At 39.4% G+C, this 21,898-nt stretch overlaps 1 protein-coding gene across 1 annotated transcript in view; it reads left to right on the top strand.

Moving 5' to 3' along the window:
- The window catches only part of cdkal1 (CDK5 regulatory subunit associated protein 1-like 1), a 239,293-nt gene that overhangs the window by 204,605 nt on the left and 12,790 nt on the right, over window positions 1-21,898 (top strand). The window contains exons 13-14 of the mRNA XM_073485828.1: window positions 13,545-13,628; window positions 17,777-17,941. Coding sequence (XP_073341929.1) covers window positions 13,545-13,628; window positions 17,777-17,941 — 249 coding nt within the window. The remainder of the gene's footprint in view (window positions 1-13,544; window positions 13,629-17,776; window positions 17,942-21,898) is intronic.

Genomic DNA, 21,898 nt, shown 5'->3' with positions numbered 1-21,898 from the left:
TCATTCAAGTTTCATCTTGCTGAAGCCAATCTGACTTTCACTGATGATGATTTTAACTCATGTCTTTAGATTTTGTCTTTGACTTTTTGGGATATTTAAATGATTCTCCCTCCCATGTTTTCATCTATGTAGGGAAAGATGGATAAGCTGATTCAGAGAGATAATGCAGTTGATTTCTTTCTGCTGGTTGATTGGCTATCGCACTGTTCCTGTATCACTCTGATGATTGATGGAGATTTAGTGTTTGAATTGGATGACTTACATGCAAGCCAGAGTGATGTACAGAATTGCATTAGATTTTGATTTCTGCTTGATATTGGGAGTAAAGGAAATTATTACAAATATCCCCTTAGATCTGCACTCAATTTAGATTCCTTAGTTCTACCTGAGATGTCACATATTTTTCAAAACACATATCACATATATCACATATACAGTATATACAGTGGATTTATTAAGAGTAATTCAAATAATGTAAGCCTACACAAATCTTTTCAATGTATTTATGCTAAATATAAATGAAACAGTAAGGCAAACTGCTAGATGATATTAAGAACTGAAGATCTGGGCATGTTTAAGCAAGTTTATGAAGTGAAAATCTGCCAAGTGGCTCTGTGTGTGTGCATGTTGGCTCTTTTTGATCCTTATAGCCTCTCCTTGTCTTACTCTCCATGTAGATTAGACCAATAGGAGACATAATATGGTTATTTATTGTCACACTGTCCAGACCCCTTCACTGTCACTTTGATACATACATACATACGAATATCCTGCATGCATATCATGCTATAGTCTGCAATTTATACATACATTGGCCAGTAAGAATGCATACATCAGCGTGGGTTTGTGTCAGCTCTTGTTGAGCCTGAGGCCACTAAACAGCCATAATGCATTAATCTACTCTCAACCTCGAAATAGGGGGATATTTTAGCAAATGTAATAATTTTCCAATTTGGTTATGCATTATATGATTGCAATCCTTTTGAACCCGTCCTTCTGGGATGTCGGTTTCTGATCTATACATTGTCTGTACATGGGTTATTATGTGCATATATGTTTTAATGCTGTCCTGTCACGTTCTCTGTCTCTTTAACTCATATAAAAAGTCATAGCACAGCCTTCACCTCTTGCTATACTCAAACATACCAACATACAATGGGTAATAAGCAGGCACTACACATCAGTGTTGGTTTTGTCAACTCCTTCTGACCCTGTAGCCAATAAACACACATTCATGTCTGTTATATATTCTGTCCACTCAGTCTATATCACTCACATAAACAGATTAGTGACATACTGTGTCCATTCTAAAACCTCCACAATGCATGTCCTACTTTACCTAAAGAGCATACATGCATATATATATATATGATGTATTTATGTTGTTGTGAGAGCATGTAATAATTCAAGATGCAGTACTCACAACCTTGACATGGCACTACTTAAACATTGTATGTGTGTTCTGTTGACATGACTTTGATTCACTAATACAAAGAAAGCTTTTAGGTACTACAACTAACATTAGCAAGATGAACTAGCTGTACACAATACTTTCAGTGGACGGCAATGCATCTGAAGTGTATTGACGTTGGTGTGTCTGTCATTGTGCTTTGTGACATTGCTTCCTTCCATTTCTTGCTGAACTTGCCTGAATGGCCAAAAAGCCTTTTGGGTGACTTGCCTTTCAGCACACAGTATTTTTGTCATCTGGAGCTTTCCATCTCCCTATAGGGAACTATATTCTGTGCTTCCCTTGCTGTGTGACCTTTTACATATACATATGATCTGTACTGTCAGCGCTTTCCAACCCAATGTTCTTTCCATGCTGTACTGTGTCTATACCAGTAATGGCCCAAGGCTTCGCAGAGTTAACTCTACTACTTATCTTTCTGCCCACTTCTCCCTACAAGAAGTTTACATTTTATTGGTATCCCTGTCCTTGCATCAAGATCTCCTGTCTGCAATTTCTCATTCTGTCTCCCGTTTTGCTCTGTATAGCCGGACCAAACACAGTGTTGCCATGTCCCACGGTGGCTCGTCAGAATTCTTCTAGTTTCCAAACGGGTTTCCCTGTAATAAATGCACCACATGTACTTCTTTATGTTACTCTTTTGTTGTCCTGACATTTTTCCTGGTACAAGAACAAGTCTGAATCTGCCTTTGTTATACTGAAATTAAGTGTCAGATCACTGAATAGTAGTCATTTACTAATGTTCACTGTCAAAAAGTTCAAATTCAAACCAAATTAATCTCATTTAATGTTGAAAAACTAAACTTTGTACCAGATTATTCAGACATTGAAGGTGAGTTTTCAGATGTTCTCTGAAAGCAATTCACGTTTACCTCATCTTCACATTATTCCAAATGGTGACATCTACCATTAGGGCTCGTATTTTAGCCATTTGCTTGTTTTTCTTTGTGTTTGATTGCAGATTACAACTTCTTTCTCTTGTCTGCCTTCTTTCTGACTATAGACCTTGCGGCCACTCACCTGTGGTTACTGTCTACTAAAGCAAAAGTACAAAAGGAAAAAGAATGATTATAATGATAGTACAAAAAGAAATCAAACACATAAAGAAAATCAAATCTTCCCTCTTATTTTTTTTTCCCACTCTATATGCCCTTGGTTCATCTGTTGTTTTCTTGTCCTTGGGTACCTGAGTGAGTCGGAGACAGAAAAAAACAGCAGAGTACTTGACAGCCCATCATTGCACCACTTCAGAATGTACCATCAGTGGGACAGATGAAGAGGACACAAGCCTGCTGAGCCATGAACACACACACACACATACACAAGCACACACTGACACAGAATCGTTAGCCCATGAAGAGAATCAAAATGTTGAGTGTCCAAGAGCGAACACACTATAGCACAGAACACTTCAACCCCCTGTCAGTGTTCTGTATTCACAAGAGAGAGAAAATGGAGAAGTACATCATAATTGTGGACAAAACCTACTATGTGGCATACAATGATAGTTATTAAGGGCTTCCTTGACATTGGTTGACATGCACTGAACTCATTTTATTTCTTGCTCAGTTGAGAAGAATGCTTCAGTGATGTGAAAGAAAATGCAATAAACAAATGTCAACCTGTTTAGAACACCATTTACTGTATTTTTTGAGAATAATAGTGCAGCTTACAGGCAAGGAAGAGCTTTACTAGCCAGTGTTGACAATTTTACATGATAGACATGAACACTTGGGTGCCAGTTTATTAAAGAGGTCATATTATGCTTTTGGGATTTTTGCCTTTCCTTTATTTTGTTGTGTTGAATATTTGTGCATGTAAAAGGTCTGCAAAGTGAAAAAGTCCACGCCACAGGGAGTTAATCTCTCCCACAGAAAACACTGCTCCTGCACTGACTGAAATGCCTGTTTTGGAGTCGAGCCTTTACTTCTGTAATTTGTGTCTTCAAAGTCCAGTTGTTTTGATCAGCTTTCATTCAGCTGTGTTTTATCTACCTAAGCAATTGTTGCACTGCTACTCTCCTCTACTTCTATAGTACAAGCATTTCGCTTCATATGCAAGTGAGAATTAGAGTGTGGAAATGTAAAGAAATGTCTGAGTTCTGACATTGATGTTGAAAAAAAGGGATGGATTTGCTAAGCCCGGGCAGTAATTATCATTACCAGAGAGCAGTGCGCAAAATGTTCAGCAAGCAACTACTTCTTCTTTCTTTTAATTTCCAGCGCCAACTGCTGCTATTGCCAGTGGCAGGTCATATCTGTTGCTAATTATCCTTGAGTAACTTGATAACAAGCCAAAACTAAACTGTGTCCTTGTAGTCCAGTGTCTCTACTCTACAACTGCAAGTGCTTCTATGGTCCCACTACTCCACCAGAGTGATGCATCTCTTTGGCTGATTGAGTCACGTCAATTTCAAAGGTTGCATTCTCCCAATCAAGCTTCATTCGTAGAATTTCAATAATTTAAGCTTCTCAATTAAATATTTTTGGATCAAGTAGCTTGTGAAAAATAAGTTTTGTCTGATTTATTTGGCTTTTCCTGTTATTTCATACATTTAATCAACATATAAGTATCGGGCCACACTAGATATCAGAAGATACCCAATATTAAAGGGCCGAAAAACTAAATTTTATGATTAACTTAACTCTTGATTAAGGTTAGGTTAGGGTTAAGTTATTGTATGTGGAGTGTGTCCATCCGCTATGCAAGCTCTCCACTCGCCACTCTGCTTTTTGCCATGCTGCCTAAACAGCACAGTTCTGTATGTATAATACTCTTACTTACTGTTGGGATTGGAGACTGCTCTCTAGAGACAGTTTAACACCAACAACTGAACACATGTGGAGTGTAGAGGGCTTTTTGCATTTGAATGAGGGCATTGGTATTTTTACACCTACTTCCATTTTTACATTTGTGTGAAAAATTAACTTGTTTTATGCTTTGAAAGGTAGTTTGTACCCTGTTAGACAGATTGCTGCTTTTCTTTTTCTCTTTGCAGCACACACAATTTTCTTGGTGTTATCAGTTTGCAACCAAATTTTCAATCACTTTTATCAGCTTTTTTATTTGGATTTGCACAATCGCTAAAAGTCAGGAAAAAGGAAGCAAAGAGATGGAGATAGAACACGCATCAGAGGTCATGAGTCGCCTTTTAACCCAATCAGGCATTAGGAGTACATGATCCTCGCCTAATCCCACAGAGCCACCAGGATGGCCTTGTAGCTCATGTTTTTTTCTCCCTTATCAAAACACATACATGCATTTCTCTCATTCTAATAGGACGACTGGAGGGCTAGCCTTGAACAGCAATCAGCCGCGTTCGTAGATAGGCCTTCCTATGCATGTGTGATTTGTTGTGTCTTCAGGTGTGGCCTCCAGTGATAATCATAATCATACTGCTATTGCCAAGGCATTAGTTTCAGCTGCAATTATAGATTAATGTGGATGTATAGATGTGTGCTTTACACATGCGCTTTGTTACTCTCCCATCCTCTTTCGGTCTCTCTCTCTCATACACACACATACACGCATGAATTACACACACCAAGGCCTCCAGGTCCACAGGGACATAACGGACAATCAGGCTGACAATCACAGCTGAGCTCTGATTGATGCTGCAGTTGCCAACACACACAATTTCAGACACATAGGCGCTGTGATGCTAAGGGCTTGGTCCTCCACACCCACTACACACACACACACACACACACACACACACACACACACACACACACACACACACACGCTGTCAAACAAGCCCCTCGGTGGACAAATAAATGAGTGGAATGTTTTTACAATTTCCAATCACTGTGGATACGTGAGATATGATATCAGTTATGACCATCTCAGCAGAGGAAAGAAATATATGATCTGTGCTTAACAGAAGTAGAACTGGTTTAGGCCAAAGAGCATTAGTTATATGGTCTGTCAGGAGCTGAGATCTGTCATTTCCTGTAATGAATGTTGACATACATACATACATACATACATACATACATAGATACATACAGAAACCATTTTTTGTTTGTCCATTTATTCAGCCAGGTAGATATCTATGGGGTAATATTTAATTCAGGGTATATGTATTAACAATATTAAGATTTTGTCCTGTGTTGATATTTTTATTTTGAACTTGAACTTTTTGAGGGAATTTTATTCTGTCTAAATACTTTCAAAGTTTTATTGTTTTGTTTAAGGGCATTATTTTGCATATGACCAAGCATATGTGTTCTTTGTGTTTGTGGAATCGTGCCATTGTGTGTGTGTGTGTGTGTGTGTGTGTGTGTGTGTGTGTGTGTGATATCTTGTATTTTACTAACTCATGTTTCTGAGCCTTTCATTCTGTGTTTTCTGCCATGTCTCTGTTTTGATGTGATTCATTCCAACATCTGCGACACTAAACAGCCTACGGGATACTGTCACAGGCCTGTGTGTGTGTGTGTGCGCGTGTGTGTGTGTGAGGGAGACATCTATCTGTCTCCTCTGACAAACTAGATCTGTCACCCTGGTGGCACTCTTGACTGTCTTTTCTGTTGGTTGGCTGAAATTGATGAGGCAATCAAGTGTGGATGCGTCTAATGGTGCTTGTTTTTTTTATATAACTCTGCCAGAATACAGTATGTTTTGTGTATGTAGATGCAGCATCTGTGTACAGAGCACATTGTCACATAACATTATGATCTTCAGGTCCGTGTTGCAAAAACATAAATCAGTTTCATATAACAACTCATCATCCTGTGCTAGAACTTTTCTGTTTCACTCTAGTTGTGTCCTCTGTCTCTCTGTTCTCTTTCTGTTTGAATGTTTTGTGTCAAACCTAGCCTGTAATGTATCAACAATACTATAAATAAATATTTAAAGTGACATATTTTTGCTATTACCTGCATTGTACTCTATCCATCTCTATACAGACACATTCCTGGTTGCTTTGGCTCTTTACTCCAGCACATTGAATCTAAAGTGACACTCAAAATAATTCAGTATAAGTGTGAAATTCTGACCTCCCTACTTTTCAACTTATCAATCTTAACATCCATTACAGAAAAATAACCTATTAAATCACACTGACAGATTACACGATGGAGAAAAATGCATTTGATTATTAGCTAGAACTGAACCTAACCTCTCCCAAAAACAGCCTGTGTAAACAATCTCTACGTTTGTAGTTCCCCATTGCTGCTCTAGTGCTTCTTCGCAAGTTTACCATTCTTTCTTCCACTCTCTATGAAACTTCTTGGAAGTCCTTGTTTGACGGGGAAATTCAGTGACCTAAGCATTCATGACATTCAAACACAGTGCATTCTTCTTTCTTCATTCTTCGTTCTCTAAAAGGCAATCTTGTAGTTACAAGCTTCACCAGGATTTCAGAGTGTTTTTCAGACTAACACTAAAAGTTGTTGTTTGCACAGTTGTTTACTATATCACAGATGAGGTAAACGGGATCATATTTTTCTTTTTGTTCCTCACCTCCTATACTTTAGGTCTTTTGTGTACTTTCTTGCTCCCTTACTTTCTCATTCCTTCACTTGTACTTCTCCTGTTTAACATCTTACTCTTTCTTTCTTAAGAATCAGCAGTGCACCCTTATTTTACTGTAACCATTTATGCTTTTATGTGTGTGTGTGTGTGTGTGTGTGTGTGTGTGTGTGTGTGTGTGTGTGTGTGTGTGACGTAGTCTGGCAAGCTTTGGGAAGACTACAGAGGGCCTGGAGGGGGGTTGTAGATTTGATGCAGGTGCACAGCGCTCTGTTCTGGCAAACACCTCTCACATTTCACCAGCCCTGTTCAGAGAGAGAGAGAGGGAGGGCGGGGGTGTCTATGAGAGCCAAGAAAGCATTAGAGTTCTGGTGTATAGCCTCAAGACACACACACACAAACATAGAGCTCCTGAGCTTCAGCCCGGTGTATACTCAGGGATGTATATCAGGGTAATTGCCATTAATCTAGCCTAGAGATGCTCGGTACAGTGGTGTGTCAGGGTCTTTGTCTGTAGGTGTGGATTTGTGTCTGTCTTCATGTTGTTTTGTTTGTCAGTGTGTGTGTGTGGGTGATTTAGTTATTTTTGTTGGGTACGTGTGTATGAGAGTCCTTTTATAATGTTAATAAAGTTTGAATTTTGGCTGACTTACCCAACATCTTTCCTTCCGCTTCTCTCTTCTCTATCCCCCTCTTTCTTTTACTCTCTCTCTCTCTCTCTCCCTCTCTCTCTCTCTCTCTCTCTCTCCCTCTCTCTCTCTCTCTTGCTCACAGACACACACACACACACACATACTCACACACATTCACACACAAATCAGGAAGGAAGCTTAATCAAAGCTAAGGCACATATTGTAACTTATTCATCTTTCTCTGTAACCCCATCATTCTGCATCACCTCTTTGTTTGTCATTAATCTACACTAAATCACCTGCACACAAACTTTATTATCATGCTGTCTCAGTTGTCTGAAAGAGTCAGAATTCTGCTTTATTCAGCAGCCCTTCTCTGTTTTTACAATTTTACACACACTATAGCTGGGTCATTGATTTATTGCTATTCACTGAGTGCCTCGAAGGTCCATGAAGTAGGTAACTAGAAAGAAATGTGTTTTCCCTTAACTTTTGACTCCATGGCAGTTGCTCTGTAAAGTTTTTATTTTTTTTAACTTTGAGTAATATTGAAATAAGAAGTTGTGCTTTCAAGGTTTTTGACAGTACATGTTTCATAAAAGCACTAATTAAAAAAAGTAAGTACTAAAGAGATGTCTCTCTATTGTGTGCAATAGTAATCCTGACTGCTGATAAGTGTTTTCTACAAGTGACTTCTACTCAACACTGACTGAATAATGTTTAAGCGCTGCTTGAAAGGAAAAAAAAATCAGACGTGAAGCAGATAAATACTTGAGACTACTGCAGTCATTTGGCACCGAATTCAATGTTTATTGTACCTCCTCTCATTGAAGACAAAAGCCAGATGTTAGTAGGTCTTAGTAGGAGTTTGTTTTTTGTTTTGTTTTTTTGGTCCACATTTGCGCATACACAATATATACATACAGATGTACATGCTTGCATTTGGTTTCACTCAGGTAGATGGATTCTAGCTTGATTACCATACAAAAAACACCAGGTTTTGGTATGTTCTCTCTCTCCATCTCTATCAAACACTCAAATCCCTGCACACACCCACTGCACTATCTAAGGTGTTATAGTGGATAAGATGCCATATGCCTTTCAAATAGTAATTCATGAATCTGTAGTCCACTTGTCTTACTGGCTGGAGTGTTTGTGTCTGGATCTGGTTAAAGCTGAAGGACTCACAAACCTATTGTTTCTCAGAGCGTTGTTCACTTTTCAAAGCTTGAAGCCATTAATTGCAGTATTTCCTCTTCTTTGTACTCTTTAGTTTACCCTTGTGTAATCAACAAACACTTGAAACACTTGATATTAACCAGACCTCATTAAGTGAGTCGCAGGCATTTTGATTTTATCAAACTTTCAAATGGTCACCAATAATTCAAACATCATTACTAATTTGTCATCATAGATTGTTGGAGCCAGTCGTATCAGACTGTAAACTCTGTGGCAATGGTTAACATAGCTCTCCATTGTTGATTGCAACCAGAAAGATGGTGAGTCAGTCTACTGGCTGCCAAAGTACCTACACCTCTGAGATGCTGAAAATTGCTGTATGAAAGTACTGTCAAAGACAGGTGAGTGCAGTGCATGACTCGACAGATAAAGGGGTCAGTTTATCAACAGAGAAATGTAGCTTTGGTTGCTACTGGTGTCTGACTTTGCAAAAGCTGAGACTGTTTATGTAAGTATGTGAATATGAAATGATTGGCCCAGAGCGCTTTGTGGAGACTTTGTAAACTAGACAGTTGGAGGGGGGGCTGTTGTTTTAATTGTTGCTGCTGCTGTTTTTAATTTCTGTAAAGCACTTTGCGCTACATTACCATGTATGAAAAGCGCTCTACAAATAAAGTTTGATTGATTGATTGATTGATATGTCTACTTAGCTCTGCCTTCTTTGTCATGCTGTTCGTGTAGTACTGTGCGTAAGGTATCTGTATTCAGGCCTCATTCCAAACAGTTCATTTGTATAACTTTGATCTATGTTAATTTCACATTTGTCCCTACAAACATTTAACATAGCCACCCTTAATCCCCTCAGTCTTTGTGGCAAACACTGAAAAGTTTGAGTCTCTTTTACTTTGGTTTTGACTTTGAGGTTAGAACAAAATACCCAAACCAACAGGGGAGATTTCTCTTCTCTTTCAAGCAGCTTATTCAAAGAGAACCTCCAAAAGATCAGAGCATCTCTCTTTAGCCCCCGTTAACTCACTCCTTGCAATGATTGTTTAGCGGGCAACAAAACAAAATCTCTTACAGAAGGCTGAGTGTGTGTGTGTGTGTGTGTGTTGGGGTTTGTGTGTAAGAATTGATCTGCGTTGAGTGTGTGGTGGTGATAATTTGGCAAGGTTTGTGAGCAAGAACGCATATCATATTCTACCATCCTTCTGTGTGTGAATGTGCATGCATGTTTGCATGATCCAGTAGAGTGAAAGTGTGTGTATAAGAATGATATGGGTGGATAATGAGCTCCAGAAGTTGGATGAAAAAAAACAGAATGAATGGGTAAGAGAGTGAGAGTGTGATGCATAAATGCACAGTGAGTAAGAAAATGGCGTTCAGATTTGGTGTTGCATAAGCCTTCATGCCACTTCCAAACAGTTGGGGGTACAGTTCACTTACATCTGTGTATTGGTCAAAGGCTGTTGTAAATTGTACTAATGATGGTTTTAGGGGGTTCTGAAACAAACGTCGTCTAGAATGCAATCTACTCAAAAAAGTACTTTGAAGTAGTATGGTGCAGTGCAAAATACTGTTGTCACATTACTGGAATTTCTAACTTTGAACCTTGAAAAATATTGATATTCAATAACAATTTCAGTACCATGGGAAAAAATGTACATGACATTGAGGGCATAGAATTTTAGATATCTTATTAAGATATCGATATAACAAGCCTTGTGTACTATGTGTTAAGCACAACAGCATCTAAGTTCATTTACTTCTGACCATAGTCAGAAGATTGGGAGGAGGTGGGTCTTATTTGTTAAAAAAAGGCTGCAGATGCAGCGGGAGATTTTGAAAGATGTTCGAGTGAATTGCTCCTTTAATTGTGACGCAGATGAAAATGTTGATTACAATTCAAAGCCACAGTTCTCTCATTATCCTTGTTATGATGTGGATTAATTATCAATTAAACTCATGATCCCACAAATCTGTAGTGGATCTTCTGTGTATCATGGGATGTTATTCTCGGGATGGTGAAGTAAATACACATCTCACTGTGCAAAGACATGCACGCCTTGTTTGGTATTCTGTGACGTTTTTCAACAGATGGAGTAAATACAAATCTAAATGCAGACTCTCACATATGCAGATATGCAAGGAAAGACCATAAGTCACTTACGCAAAGACCAAAACATATACTGCATACAAATACATACACACAACTCATGGTGTGGTGCACAGAGGTGGGTGCAGCTCATCAACTTTTATTTTACTGGATTCAGTACATCCTCATATGTGTCATTGCCTATGCTGGGGTGTGTTCATGCACGATCATCTTCTTATGCACAGTTTAATCAACATATTATATACCTCAAACCCACAAATCATTGCTCCTCGCTGGTGGTTTAGGTCTGGACTCAAACAAATTCAAACAGATTCAGAACATACACATCTAGCTTTCAGTTCCTCAGTACATCTCACCTCTGGTCAATGGTGTATGGCTGAAAACTAAATGAAAACCTCAAGGATGCTATGGTAAGGTGGATGTCTGTCATCCACAGAGCAAAAAGAAATGACAGGCTGATCACCCTATACCCATATTTTTAAAGAGCCTCTGCTCTGCATGTTTGCTGTAGTACTGAATTTGAGAATCTGTAAGTTAATGTTTTATTTTGGTCACCAAAGTGATGCTGTCACTGAGAAACTTAAATCATAGCACATAGGTAGAACTACATGTATTAGTCAGTGGTTGATGATGATAAACAACTGATCAAATGTTAATGAATGAGCTCTTTAAATTTTAAGTGTTTTTAAAAGACAAACAACATTTTTTTTCCTTTAATATATATTCACAATACTGTGAAATAGTGTTTTTTCATGTGCACACAACAGAGACGTCTGTTTTCAGTCTAAAGGAGCAAACAAAAGGCCCAAATCAAATGTTCGCCATCCAGTAATAATGTTCAAAGGATATTTTTTCCATCCTCTTTTTCTGAAAATTGCTCTGTTTGCAGGAAACAGTGATTTATTTGGTCTCTTTTTAAGTCTGTCAGCATGCCTGTGCAGGTGCTGTCTGTGTTGGAACACACACGTGTACACACACACACAGAGAAAAAAAATCAGTAAAAGAAAAAAAAGGAGAAAAGGAATGAGGGGAACTGTAGTGGAAGGAAGAGAGGTATGAACAACAAAGAAAATGCCCAGAGAAAGGAGAGAGGGATGGAAGCTAAAGGATAAGGACGGGAAGAAGGGAAGAAAAGAGCACAGAAGATGGGTGTCTGCAAAAATGGAAACACCCTGAGCAATGTGTCAGAGCCATGACTTCTAAGGCTCTGATACATTGCTAAGGAAATGATAAGTCAGCACAGTTTTACAGCACAGGCTTGTCACTGACAGAGTCAAAATGCAAATACTGCCCACTGAGCCTACGGGACACTCTGTTCCCAACATTTTCTACTACATGTTGCTAAGTTTATGTTTGCAGCAATGTTTCCTGAATTGCTGGCTGGGATCTTAACCTTCACCTGTGCTGTCAAAGTCAACAGTGTCCATCCACAAATCAATTAATTGTGGATCTAAATTAAGCACAGTCAAATATATGTAAAAAGAAAAATAGATTAAGATTCTCATCTATCTATCTATGAACAACGTTCTCAACAAAAAAGTATTTTCTGTCATTATGTCCCATACTAGATGTCTTTAGTGGGAGGCCTTGTTGTGGTACTTGATTTTCTGATGTCCTGAATAGACTGTTTTCTTCCAAGCTTTTGAATTGTATCCTGTTTAGCCTTGTGTTTTTTTTTTCTTTTATTCAGTTTTCTTTTTTTGTAGGGAGCTGAGTTTAATAGTACTTACTCTCCTCTCAGCCAAAGCGCTAAGACTGAAGTGGCTCAGGAACCTTGAGATTGTAATTAAATGGTGAACTGGAGTAGCAGAAAACATGAAAGCCCAAAACTTTGATGAATTGGGATCTTGATGAATAGGAGCACATTGTATGACCGAGGCAGCTTGCTTGTGTTGAACATATACAGTATAACCCTGTGTAACAAAAGTGATAAACTTATAACCAATGCTTACAAAGTATTTTAAGAGTGTTTTTATGTGGTCAAATTACATCAGTAGATGTGTGTCAGCAGATGAATGGATGCAGTGAAATGATTACACATGCAATGAAATTAGCAGACAAAATGGTGTGATTCTGTGAGCTCACTTAATAAAATTGACCCTTATTTCTAATAATTTTCCCACCTAAGTAATGGGGGGAGAGGCAGGCAAGAAATGTAGGTATAAGAGGGGTAACAGTCAATTATTTTACAGCATGTTTGTTTTTTTGCTGGCAAGAACATTTTGCCAAACAAGACTTAAATCCTACAAAGAGCATGAAAATAATAATTACTTAGCACTCTATCAGTTGTTTTCAAGTAAATATGTGCCCTGTTTGACTTAATAGCACATCACTGGAAAAGAAAAAATTATCAAAGTCTTTCTGACTGGTGTAATCTGACTGAACCAACGAGAAAGACATGCAGACATAGAAATGAAAGTAGAGAAGAGATGGAGAAATAGGGTCCGTAATGAATTGCAGGGATATTAATCCTGTTGTTTCTCTTAGGTTATGGTCAGCATATGTCTGAGGACATGCACATATGGCTACATCTACTAATGAAAATACATTTGCACAAATGCCTCATGAAAGGCTGACGTTTCGTTAGTTCATGAACTTGTAAGAGGTTGCTATTTATTGTCTGAGTAATTACAGTTTTATAATTGTTCTCTCTTACTCTCTCTCTCTGTAGGTAGGGGAGCGGCAAAATGTGTTGGTGACAGAGGAGTCATTTGATGCCCAGTACTATGTGGCTCACAACAAGTTCTATGAACAGGTAAGGTAACTGTTAGAATACATTAATAGGGACCCAGATGCAGACTTCATAGGCCATATGTTGCTCTCATCTTCTAACTTTTCCTTTTTTGGTTAATAGCACATTCACAGACAACAACAGCATTTTGAACTATACTCAAATGTATTAAAAGGGCTCTATGTAACAATTTGTAGTAGTTTATATGTATTAAACACTTTTTTATTGGCCATATGTGAGCAAATTGTAATATGATGTGAAAAATGAGACCCGTCTCTCTCGGTTGCCTTGTATAAGCCTGTGGATGATTTGTTTAATTTAACGCTGCTGGACTGTGGATTTCTTTGTGAAGGCCTCGGGTCGGATTTTCTGTGACAGTCCAAAAGATGTGAATTTCTGTACGTTCTTGAGTGCCCTGTCTCAGTGTCTCTTTCCACTCCACGAACAAACAGCAACAGCAGCTAATGTTAGTTCAGAACTGGAGTTTGCTAACATAAACTAAGACCAGCTTCGCACACAACACAGAAGTTCCACAGAGCCCCTTTAAGTATATTTAAACTACCCTAAAAACGTTAGTACTGGAAGTGTTTTAGTTATATTTACTTTGCATATTTATCTTAAGAGATAAGGGTATTTTTATTATCTGTTATCCAACTGTGATCAACCCTATAATCAAGCTGGCTTATATGGATATACAGGACGATTCAACATGCTCGATGTTTGTTGACACTTTTGTATTGAATGAATCCTAAAATAGTTTTGTTGGCCTGCACACTCAATCCACCATCGAAAACAGTGTAAATTAATCTGCTTTTGATGAAAATATTTCCATATGTGCAGCTAATCCAACCCTTCCTCATTTTCACACTTAGTAAATCAGATCAGAAGCTTTGCTTTGAATGTCACAGGGGTACTCAGAGCAGGTGTCAGAAGCTTAAGCTTGTATTGACTAAAGTAGGTTAGCTATAATATCACACATGCTCACACATACACACACACACACCCTGCGGTGGTCATGAGAGCATTTGGCGGCTGATAGCGGCAGTACTTTTTGCTTTTTTTACTGTACCAACATTAAGGTCAGCCCTAAAGACATGAACATTCCACCATATACACACACACACACACACACACACACACACACACACACACACACACACACACATCTGTTCACACACACACACACACACACACACACACACACGCATGGCTTCAAAGACCCTCTCTCAACCTGTGAAAAATTCACTTTAAAACATCTTCAAATAAATCAATTTCCTCCTGCTTTAACCATCATCAGAAACATGTTTGAAGTTATGCTTTTTATTAGCGGGCAGGGCAGGGGATGGTAATAATTTTTCCTCCCTTCCACTTTCCTCTCCTCCCCTCCTCTCCCCCTCCTTTGCACCTCCTTCTGCGGGCTATAAACCGAAGTTACAAGTGTCAGTCGGTTCATGTGTGTGTTGTACAAGTGCATGCTCCTTCTTGCGTTCGTGCATATGCAGGCATGTATGTCATTTGTGTCAGTTCACTGTTGAGTAGATTGTGTTGAGGTGTTTAATCTTTTCTGTGTCTTCTTTTTTTGGACATCAAGTTTTTGGCGTGTTCTTCATAAATCACCCCCTGACATGAAAACACTATGTACCAATATGTTCTGAATTTGTTCCCCCAAGGGATATGTCCCCATATCCTGTGTAATGTACCGTATGTCTACTGTACATCAAAGACACAGACATAGGCTTGAGGTTGTACACACATTAGAGTTATGACTGGCAGGGAAGGTTTAGTTTCCAGAACCTACTGTCATTCATTCTTCAGTATATGATATTATTAGAACTTAATATATACGTATTTTGGTGCTATGATGTAAACATTTAATAAAACAGGAGGAATTTGGAGAAGGTAAAGGAACAGAGAAGAAAAACTTTGAGCCATTCATTGAGGGGATGGATTGGGTGCATGAGGGAGAAAAAATGTGGCAGCCGAGGGTCAGGAAAGAAGTGAAAAGAAGTTGTGGGAGCAAAGAAAAGGACAGAGGGAGGGGGAGAGGGAAGTGGAGAATAAGGTAGCAAGAGGAGTGAGTGTGAACAAATGGCCTAGTTTCACTTTTTACACCATCAGATGGATATCTATCCTGACGGGTATAATGGGCACCCAACCCACCTGTGTGTGTGTGTGTGTGTGTGTGTGTGTGTGTGTGTGTGTGTGTGTGTGTGTGTGTGTGTGTGTGTGTGTGTGTGTGTGTGTGTGTGTGTGTGTGTGTGTGTGTGTGTGTGTGTGTGTGTGTGTGTGTGTGTGTGTGTGTGTGTGTGTGTGTGTGTACCTGTTAGTGGCTGAGTGAGGAAGTAGGAGGAGGGGTTTCCAATGAAATCGGACAAGCTCTTTCATCATTTAATCACCCTGTAATTGGCCTCGAATGACCCTCACCTCCACACACACACACACCCTCACCTTCCTCCCCCGCAGCCCTGCTGTTTTACCTCTCTACTCCCAGCCTGGTTCGCTTTCTACTCACACACACGTGCACACCCTCACAGTGGTCAGAGTGTCGAGCAGCAGGTGTGTTGATTAGGCAGGTGTGGCGCTGGCTGTGTGTCTGTCTGGCCTGTTCTCCATCTCCTATCATATTCCACCAGCTGGATAAAGACTGACAGATTAGCACTGAGCCAGGCTTACTCCTGCCATCACAGCAGTAACCCTCCCTCCACCAGTTCACATGCTATTCTCTGCCCAGTCAGTAGCTTAGCCCCGCAGAGTCATGTAATGGTTAGACAGACAACCAGATGATCTGAGTCAGCACGCAGCACTGCTGAAGTGTACTTGGGCAAGACATTGAATCCCCAGCAGGTCCAAGGTCGCTGTTCTGTTGCTGATGCTAGCCTCTGATCTGCCTGTGAAGCAAAAGGGAAGTAAAAAGATCAATTGCCACATTATTATCATTATTATTATATTTGCATGCTTACATTTACATTTATATTTAGGGCATTTAGGAGACGCTTTTGTCCAAAGCGACTTACAGTAATTCATACATTCATACTCTGATGGCGGTGGCTGCCATGCAAGGTGCCGACCAGCACATCAGGAGCAGTTTGGGGTTCAGTATCTTGGACACTTCTATATGCAGACCTTCCGATATCAAGACACTGGCTCTACCCCTGAGCCACAGCTGCTTTTAACCATGAAAATAACCAGCAGATTAATCTATAATGGATATTAACTGTTTCCTAAGGAAATTATCCGTGCAATGTCAGATAGATGGCCGTGTTCCAGTCTGCTTTTTTAAGGAAGGAAAACATCACTTTTCAAATCCTAAGCCAATCGCTCATATACGGGGGTCCAAAGAAGACCTTTGCGATAGTTGTGAATATAATTTACACAAGCTCTTCAGACTAGTGTTAAATTCAATCAATAGTCACAACACTGATCAATCTATTAACTGTTTACCAGAGGGATGGAATCTGAAAGTAGGAGCTAAAGAAAATAAGTAAATCAGGACTCACACTGTTCAAACTTTGGGATTGGTTTGAGAATTGTTTTGAAAGGAAAAGCATTTGCATATGATCTTTATTTACGGGGATAAGTTATTAAGAACAAATTCCATTTCACACTAAGCCGTAATTATAACTCTTTGTTTTCTCTTCTTTCCTGCTGTGATCAACCGAGATTTATAGTTGCCATGGAGAAATAATAAGACAAACCAGCAAATCCCTCTGGTTTATCTCACAGCTGTTGCCGTAGTTTTTGACCTTGAGGGCTTCCATAAATGGAACTGAAAACACTCAGCCCTGTGTTTTTTGTTAGCAGGCAGGAGCCAGCTAAATAACAATTGAGAATGTAATTGACAGATGTGAAGAAACATGCAGAGGGTTTGTTATGATGGTTATATAGATCTGTCTGTCTTGGTAAATGACAGCATTTGCTCACTCAAACGCAGTCACTAAATTACATTACTTTTGCCCTCTGACTCATAAAGCTCATAACTTTTACACAGCAGTGCTGATATTATCCATTATTGAAGTTGAAGTTTTGGAAATGTTCAGAGTAGGGTGTGTTTCCACAGTTGCGGCTACAGTGAATGAAATTCCAAATGTTGATTAATGGTTAATTGTGGTTCTCCTGAGGGCTTTTAAAATTTGCAGTGACATCAGTTGTGATGTGTTGCTCCTTGTTTGCAGGTGCTGGTACCTCAGAGGGCTGAGTTCAAGGGGAAAATGATTGAGGTGGACATCTACGAGGCTGGGAAACACTTTCTGAAAGGCCGACCAGTAGAGGACAGTCAGCCGTTCACTCCCTCTATTGCTGCACCACTTCAGAGAGGAGAAGTGTCTGGACTCATGCAGGTAAAGATGCATGTTTATAAACAGTCATTACTGTGACAATTATTTAAGCTATGGTAAACTGCAGCACACACCTTAAAATATATTTTACTTTGTAGTTGACACAAAACCAAAGGAATTGCATCGCATTTGGAACTGAAATGAATTAAACCGGACCCGAACATAAACTTGATGTCAGGAATAAATAAAAATACATGTAAATCATGACATGATAACGGTAAGGGTGTGAAATGGAGACTATAAAAGGAAAGGGATCCTGAGTATTTCAGCCTCATTCATCCACAGATCGTTGTTATTACTTTATACATGAATGAAACATATCTGGATAATAAAAAGAGGGAAGAATTTTGCTTGAATTTGTATTTATATTGAAGTAATCAAAAATGCCCCAGAAAATACTGTGACACCAACAAGAGTAAGCATGAGAGTTATGCAGATTATTTTGGCTAGTCCCAAGGAGAAGGAATTTTTCACCAGTATGCGATAAATTGGTAATCTAAACTGGGTATTTTCAACAGCGTATGACTACAGTGGGATTTAGGGGCTTGGTGGCTTTGGAAGCAGTTTGAGTTGCTAGTGTCATTCACATTTAGTTAGTTGTCAATTGCTGTCAAATTTCACACAGATTTTTTGCATCTATGGTTGTGTATTGATGTAGCCTTATGTCTGAGTCTTGTGTCAGTTCACTACACCTCTAATATTAAGTCATTTTGTCAAGATGAACTTAGTGAAGAGTTCCGTGCAGGCTATATTTAGCATCTCTGAATCAGTTGCCTATGTGCATGTCGGGCTACCAGATGTACATGTATAGTGAAATGAGTGTTCTCTTGACTTTTACAGGTAATGAGAGGAACAATCCTACATCTGTCAAGCTCTCATTTTGTGTTCTTTAAACAATACTGTAATCAGAATTTGAATAGCCTGTTTACTACAGGCTATTCAAATTCTGTTCAGCCAGCAAATGAGTAAGTTGTGTGTATCCGTGTCCATCCGCATTTTTAATCCATGCTCGCTTCTGCAGTTTATGGAAAAGCACAAGTGTACCAAGCGTGAGATAAGTAATTTAAGATAAGCTGTGGCTGGCTTAACTGTCCTCTGTCTTCCTTTCCAACACATACTCACTCACACACAGGCACACACAAACACCATGTTAATGTATCTGTTTCACTGCATGTTATTTTTCACTCTGACTAGCTGTAGCTTATAGCTCAGGACATGGAGCCACAGAGCAGAATATGATACACTTTCTAATTTCACACTCCATCAGCCTTAACTGCCAGACAGAAAGGGAGGGGACGAACGGAACAGACAGAGACATGAGAGAAAGAGGGGGACGCCGATGAAGAGGAAAGCAAGCATAGAAAGAGAGAGAGAGAAATGGATGGCAGAGAATGAGATAAAACGAAAGAAAAGAGAAAGGTTTCACAGCAAGCCAAGCGACACGTCACTTAGCAATGAAAAGTTCAGCAGTGGGGACGAGACCTTGTAAAAGTAGTTGCCTCATAAAGTCTGCAGCCCATCCAACACACACACTTGCATTTATTTCCCCCTACTAACTTTCTCCTGCACTCTTTTAACATTCTTACACAACACACCCAAGCCTTTATTATTCTGAGTGATGTATATACAGTACAACATGTCACGCTCATCCTGTTTTGCACACATTTTGTAAGTACATTTGTTCAGATATTTCCTGACTCTAATTGTTGCCAGTCCTAAGGTTTACTTTAAATATGTCACAGGAGGGGTTTCTCACAGGAAAGGGGAGGTAAAGTCATTATTTCCATCCTCAAAGAGAATTTATGTAGAGATGTAGAGGTTGAGAAAGAGAGACATTTTTTTAAGGTCACATTATCAGTTTTCATTTTTCGTTTCTATTTTCCACGCTCTGTATTCACAAGGGGTGCTTTGAGGTTTTGGGGGTTGTATAAAATTAAAATGGCTATTTGTGTATATAGATAAAGACAGTGGTATAATGAATTGACACTGGAAGACGATGGAATTGTTCACTTTCTAAGGTCTGAGTTGAAGTGTAATGACATTAGAGGAAAAGTGAAGGCACACAGACAGAGTAAGAGAACAAATTCAAGCCATCATCTAGAGACAGACATAGAGGTCAAGTGGCAGATCAGTATATGTTGTAATACAGTGGTGTATCTGGATTTGCAAGCTTTCATTAATGCCCATCTGTGCTGTCCACATCATATCGGCAATTAACGCATTGTTATATTAGGTGATTTCAAGTGATGCTGCTGATGATCTTTAATCCATAGTCCTTATGACCTATGTTGTCAGCTCTTAATGCTAGCAGAGTGGCACTGGAGCACAGTGCAAATAGATAAGTGACCTAATCGCTCAGAAACACTAGAATCTGCAAGTGACCACGAAAACACTCACAGTACACCTTGCAGATGTATGTGATGTCCTCAACAGCCATGTGTTATCTATATTCACTATTATTATTATAAGTGACGTTAACAGGTCTGATTGAACATACACATGCACACAAATGCATACAATCCACTCTGAAACTAGCATACCTATGCATACACACACATGTAAGAATATGCACTTGTGTACCCACACACTGGTGGCTGGCCTATACATATTTGAAGACCATGTATTTTCTATGAGTCCCTGCATGAGTCCACCACACACTGAGATGAATGTGTGTGTCTGAGATGAATAAGAGATTAGGGAAAGGCAGATAGATTCTCACCCCCGTGTCTTGCAGCGGAGTCTATAATTACAGGCTTTTGGCAGGGAGCGAGAGAAAAACAGAAGAATAAAGGACTGGGAGGAGAGAGATTGTGTGATGAGGTCCATGATAGCTGGGTCGCTGATAGACGGATGGAGTCTGAGCTTTGTTGTTTCATCTAAGATGCAGAGGAGCGCTGTAAGAGAAAGTGAGGAAAAGAAAGAGTGCTAGATAAGTGGGTGATTGGATAGACTGAGGAACCCACTAAGGTCTGTAATGTCCATTTGTCGAAAGAGGAACAAAGTAAGAGACCTATCATTTCAGAGATGGAGAGAGAGCTGATTGCACACCAGCCACCGTCCATACTGATGTGTGCATGAATGAAGCAATATGGCCGAATGGATAGATGGATGGGTTTATAGAGTGGCGGCATGTGAAAGCTTGTGGATGGCTGTGGATGGATGGACCTGAAAGTGGACAGATATCCATATGAATGCATGGATGTGAGACATGATGGCTGAGATGCACACATCTGATGGATGAGCAGATGAATAGATGCATGCATGTGTGAATATATAGACAGGTATAGGAATTATGGATGGATGGCTGAATAGCGAGGATGGATGAGTAGTGATCTAATGGCCTTCTGCTCTTTGTCTCTGTGCAGCCCAAGAACGCAGTGAGTTCTGTAGCTTGCAGAGGATATGTTGTCCTTCATGCCACATTTATGAAGCAGGAGAGCCAAACCCAACATGCAATTGTCCGCCATTTTTAAGTCAAACATTTCTCGTGAATGTGAAAGTAACTACCAGCTGGGGTAACATTACTTCTGATTGAATTATATTACACACTTGACTGGATTACATTCCTTTTTTCAACATAGACTAAGCATACGAACATCTTTTCTTTGTGAATTTTTCTCCTGTGTTCATGGAGGTCCGTTGCAAACTGGACAAAAACCCACTACCACCATCTAACTTCTTCTGTCTTCAGTGGGAAACGGTACAATCAGCATTTATTACTGAATGACTCTACAGTAGCTGCATGTATTTACCAGCTCTTTCTCAAGCAGTGATGGCAAATTGACACCTGGGTGGATATGTTAATTTTTTCTGCTTTGTTTCCGACGGGATGGTATGATGCGTATTCAAGTTCTTGATGCTGGCACATACTTTTCTATCCATTTCTTTTTAAGCAGTGCTTGAACATTGTTCAGTCAGCATTAAGATGGAGAGAGAGACTAAAGTTAAAGATCCAAAAAC

This window comes from Pagrus major, chromosome 17, assembly GCF_040436345.1.
Source record: "Pagrus major chromosome 17, Pma_NU_1.0".
Classification (NCBI taxonomy): domain Eukaryota; kingdom Metazoa; phylum Chordata; class Actinopteri; order Spariformes; family Sparidae; genus Pagrus; species Pagrus major.
Note: the sequence above shows the minus strand (reverse complement) of the source record. Positions and strands in the feature narration are given on the sequence as shown.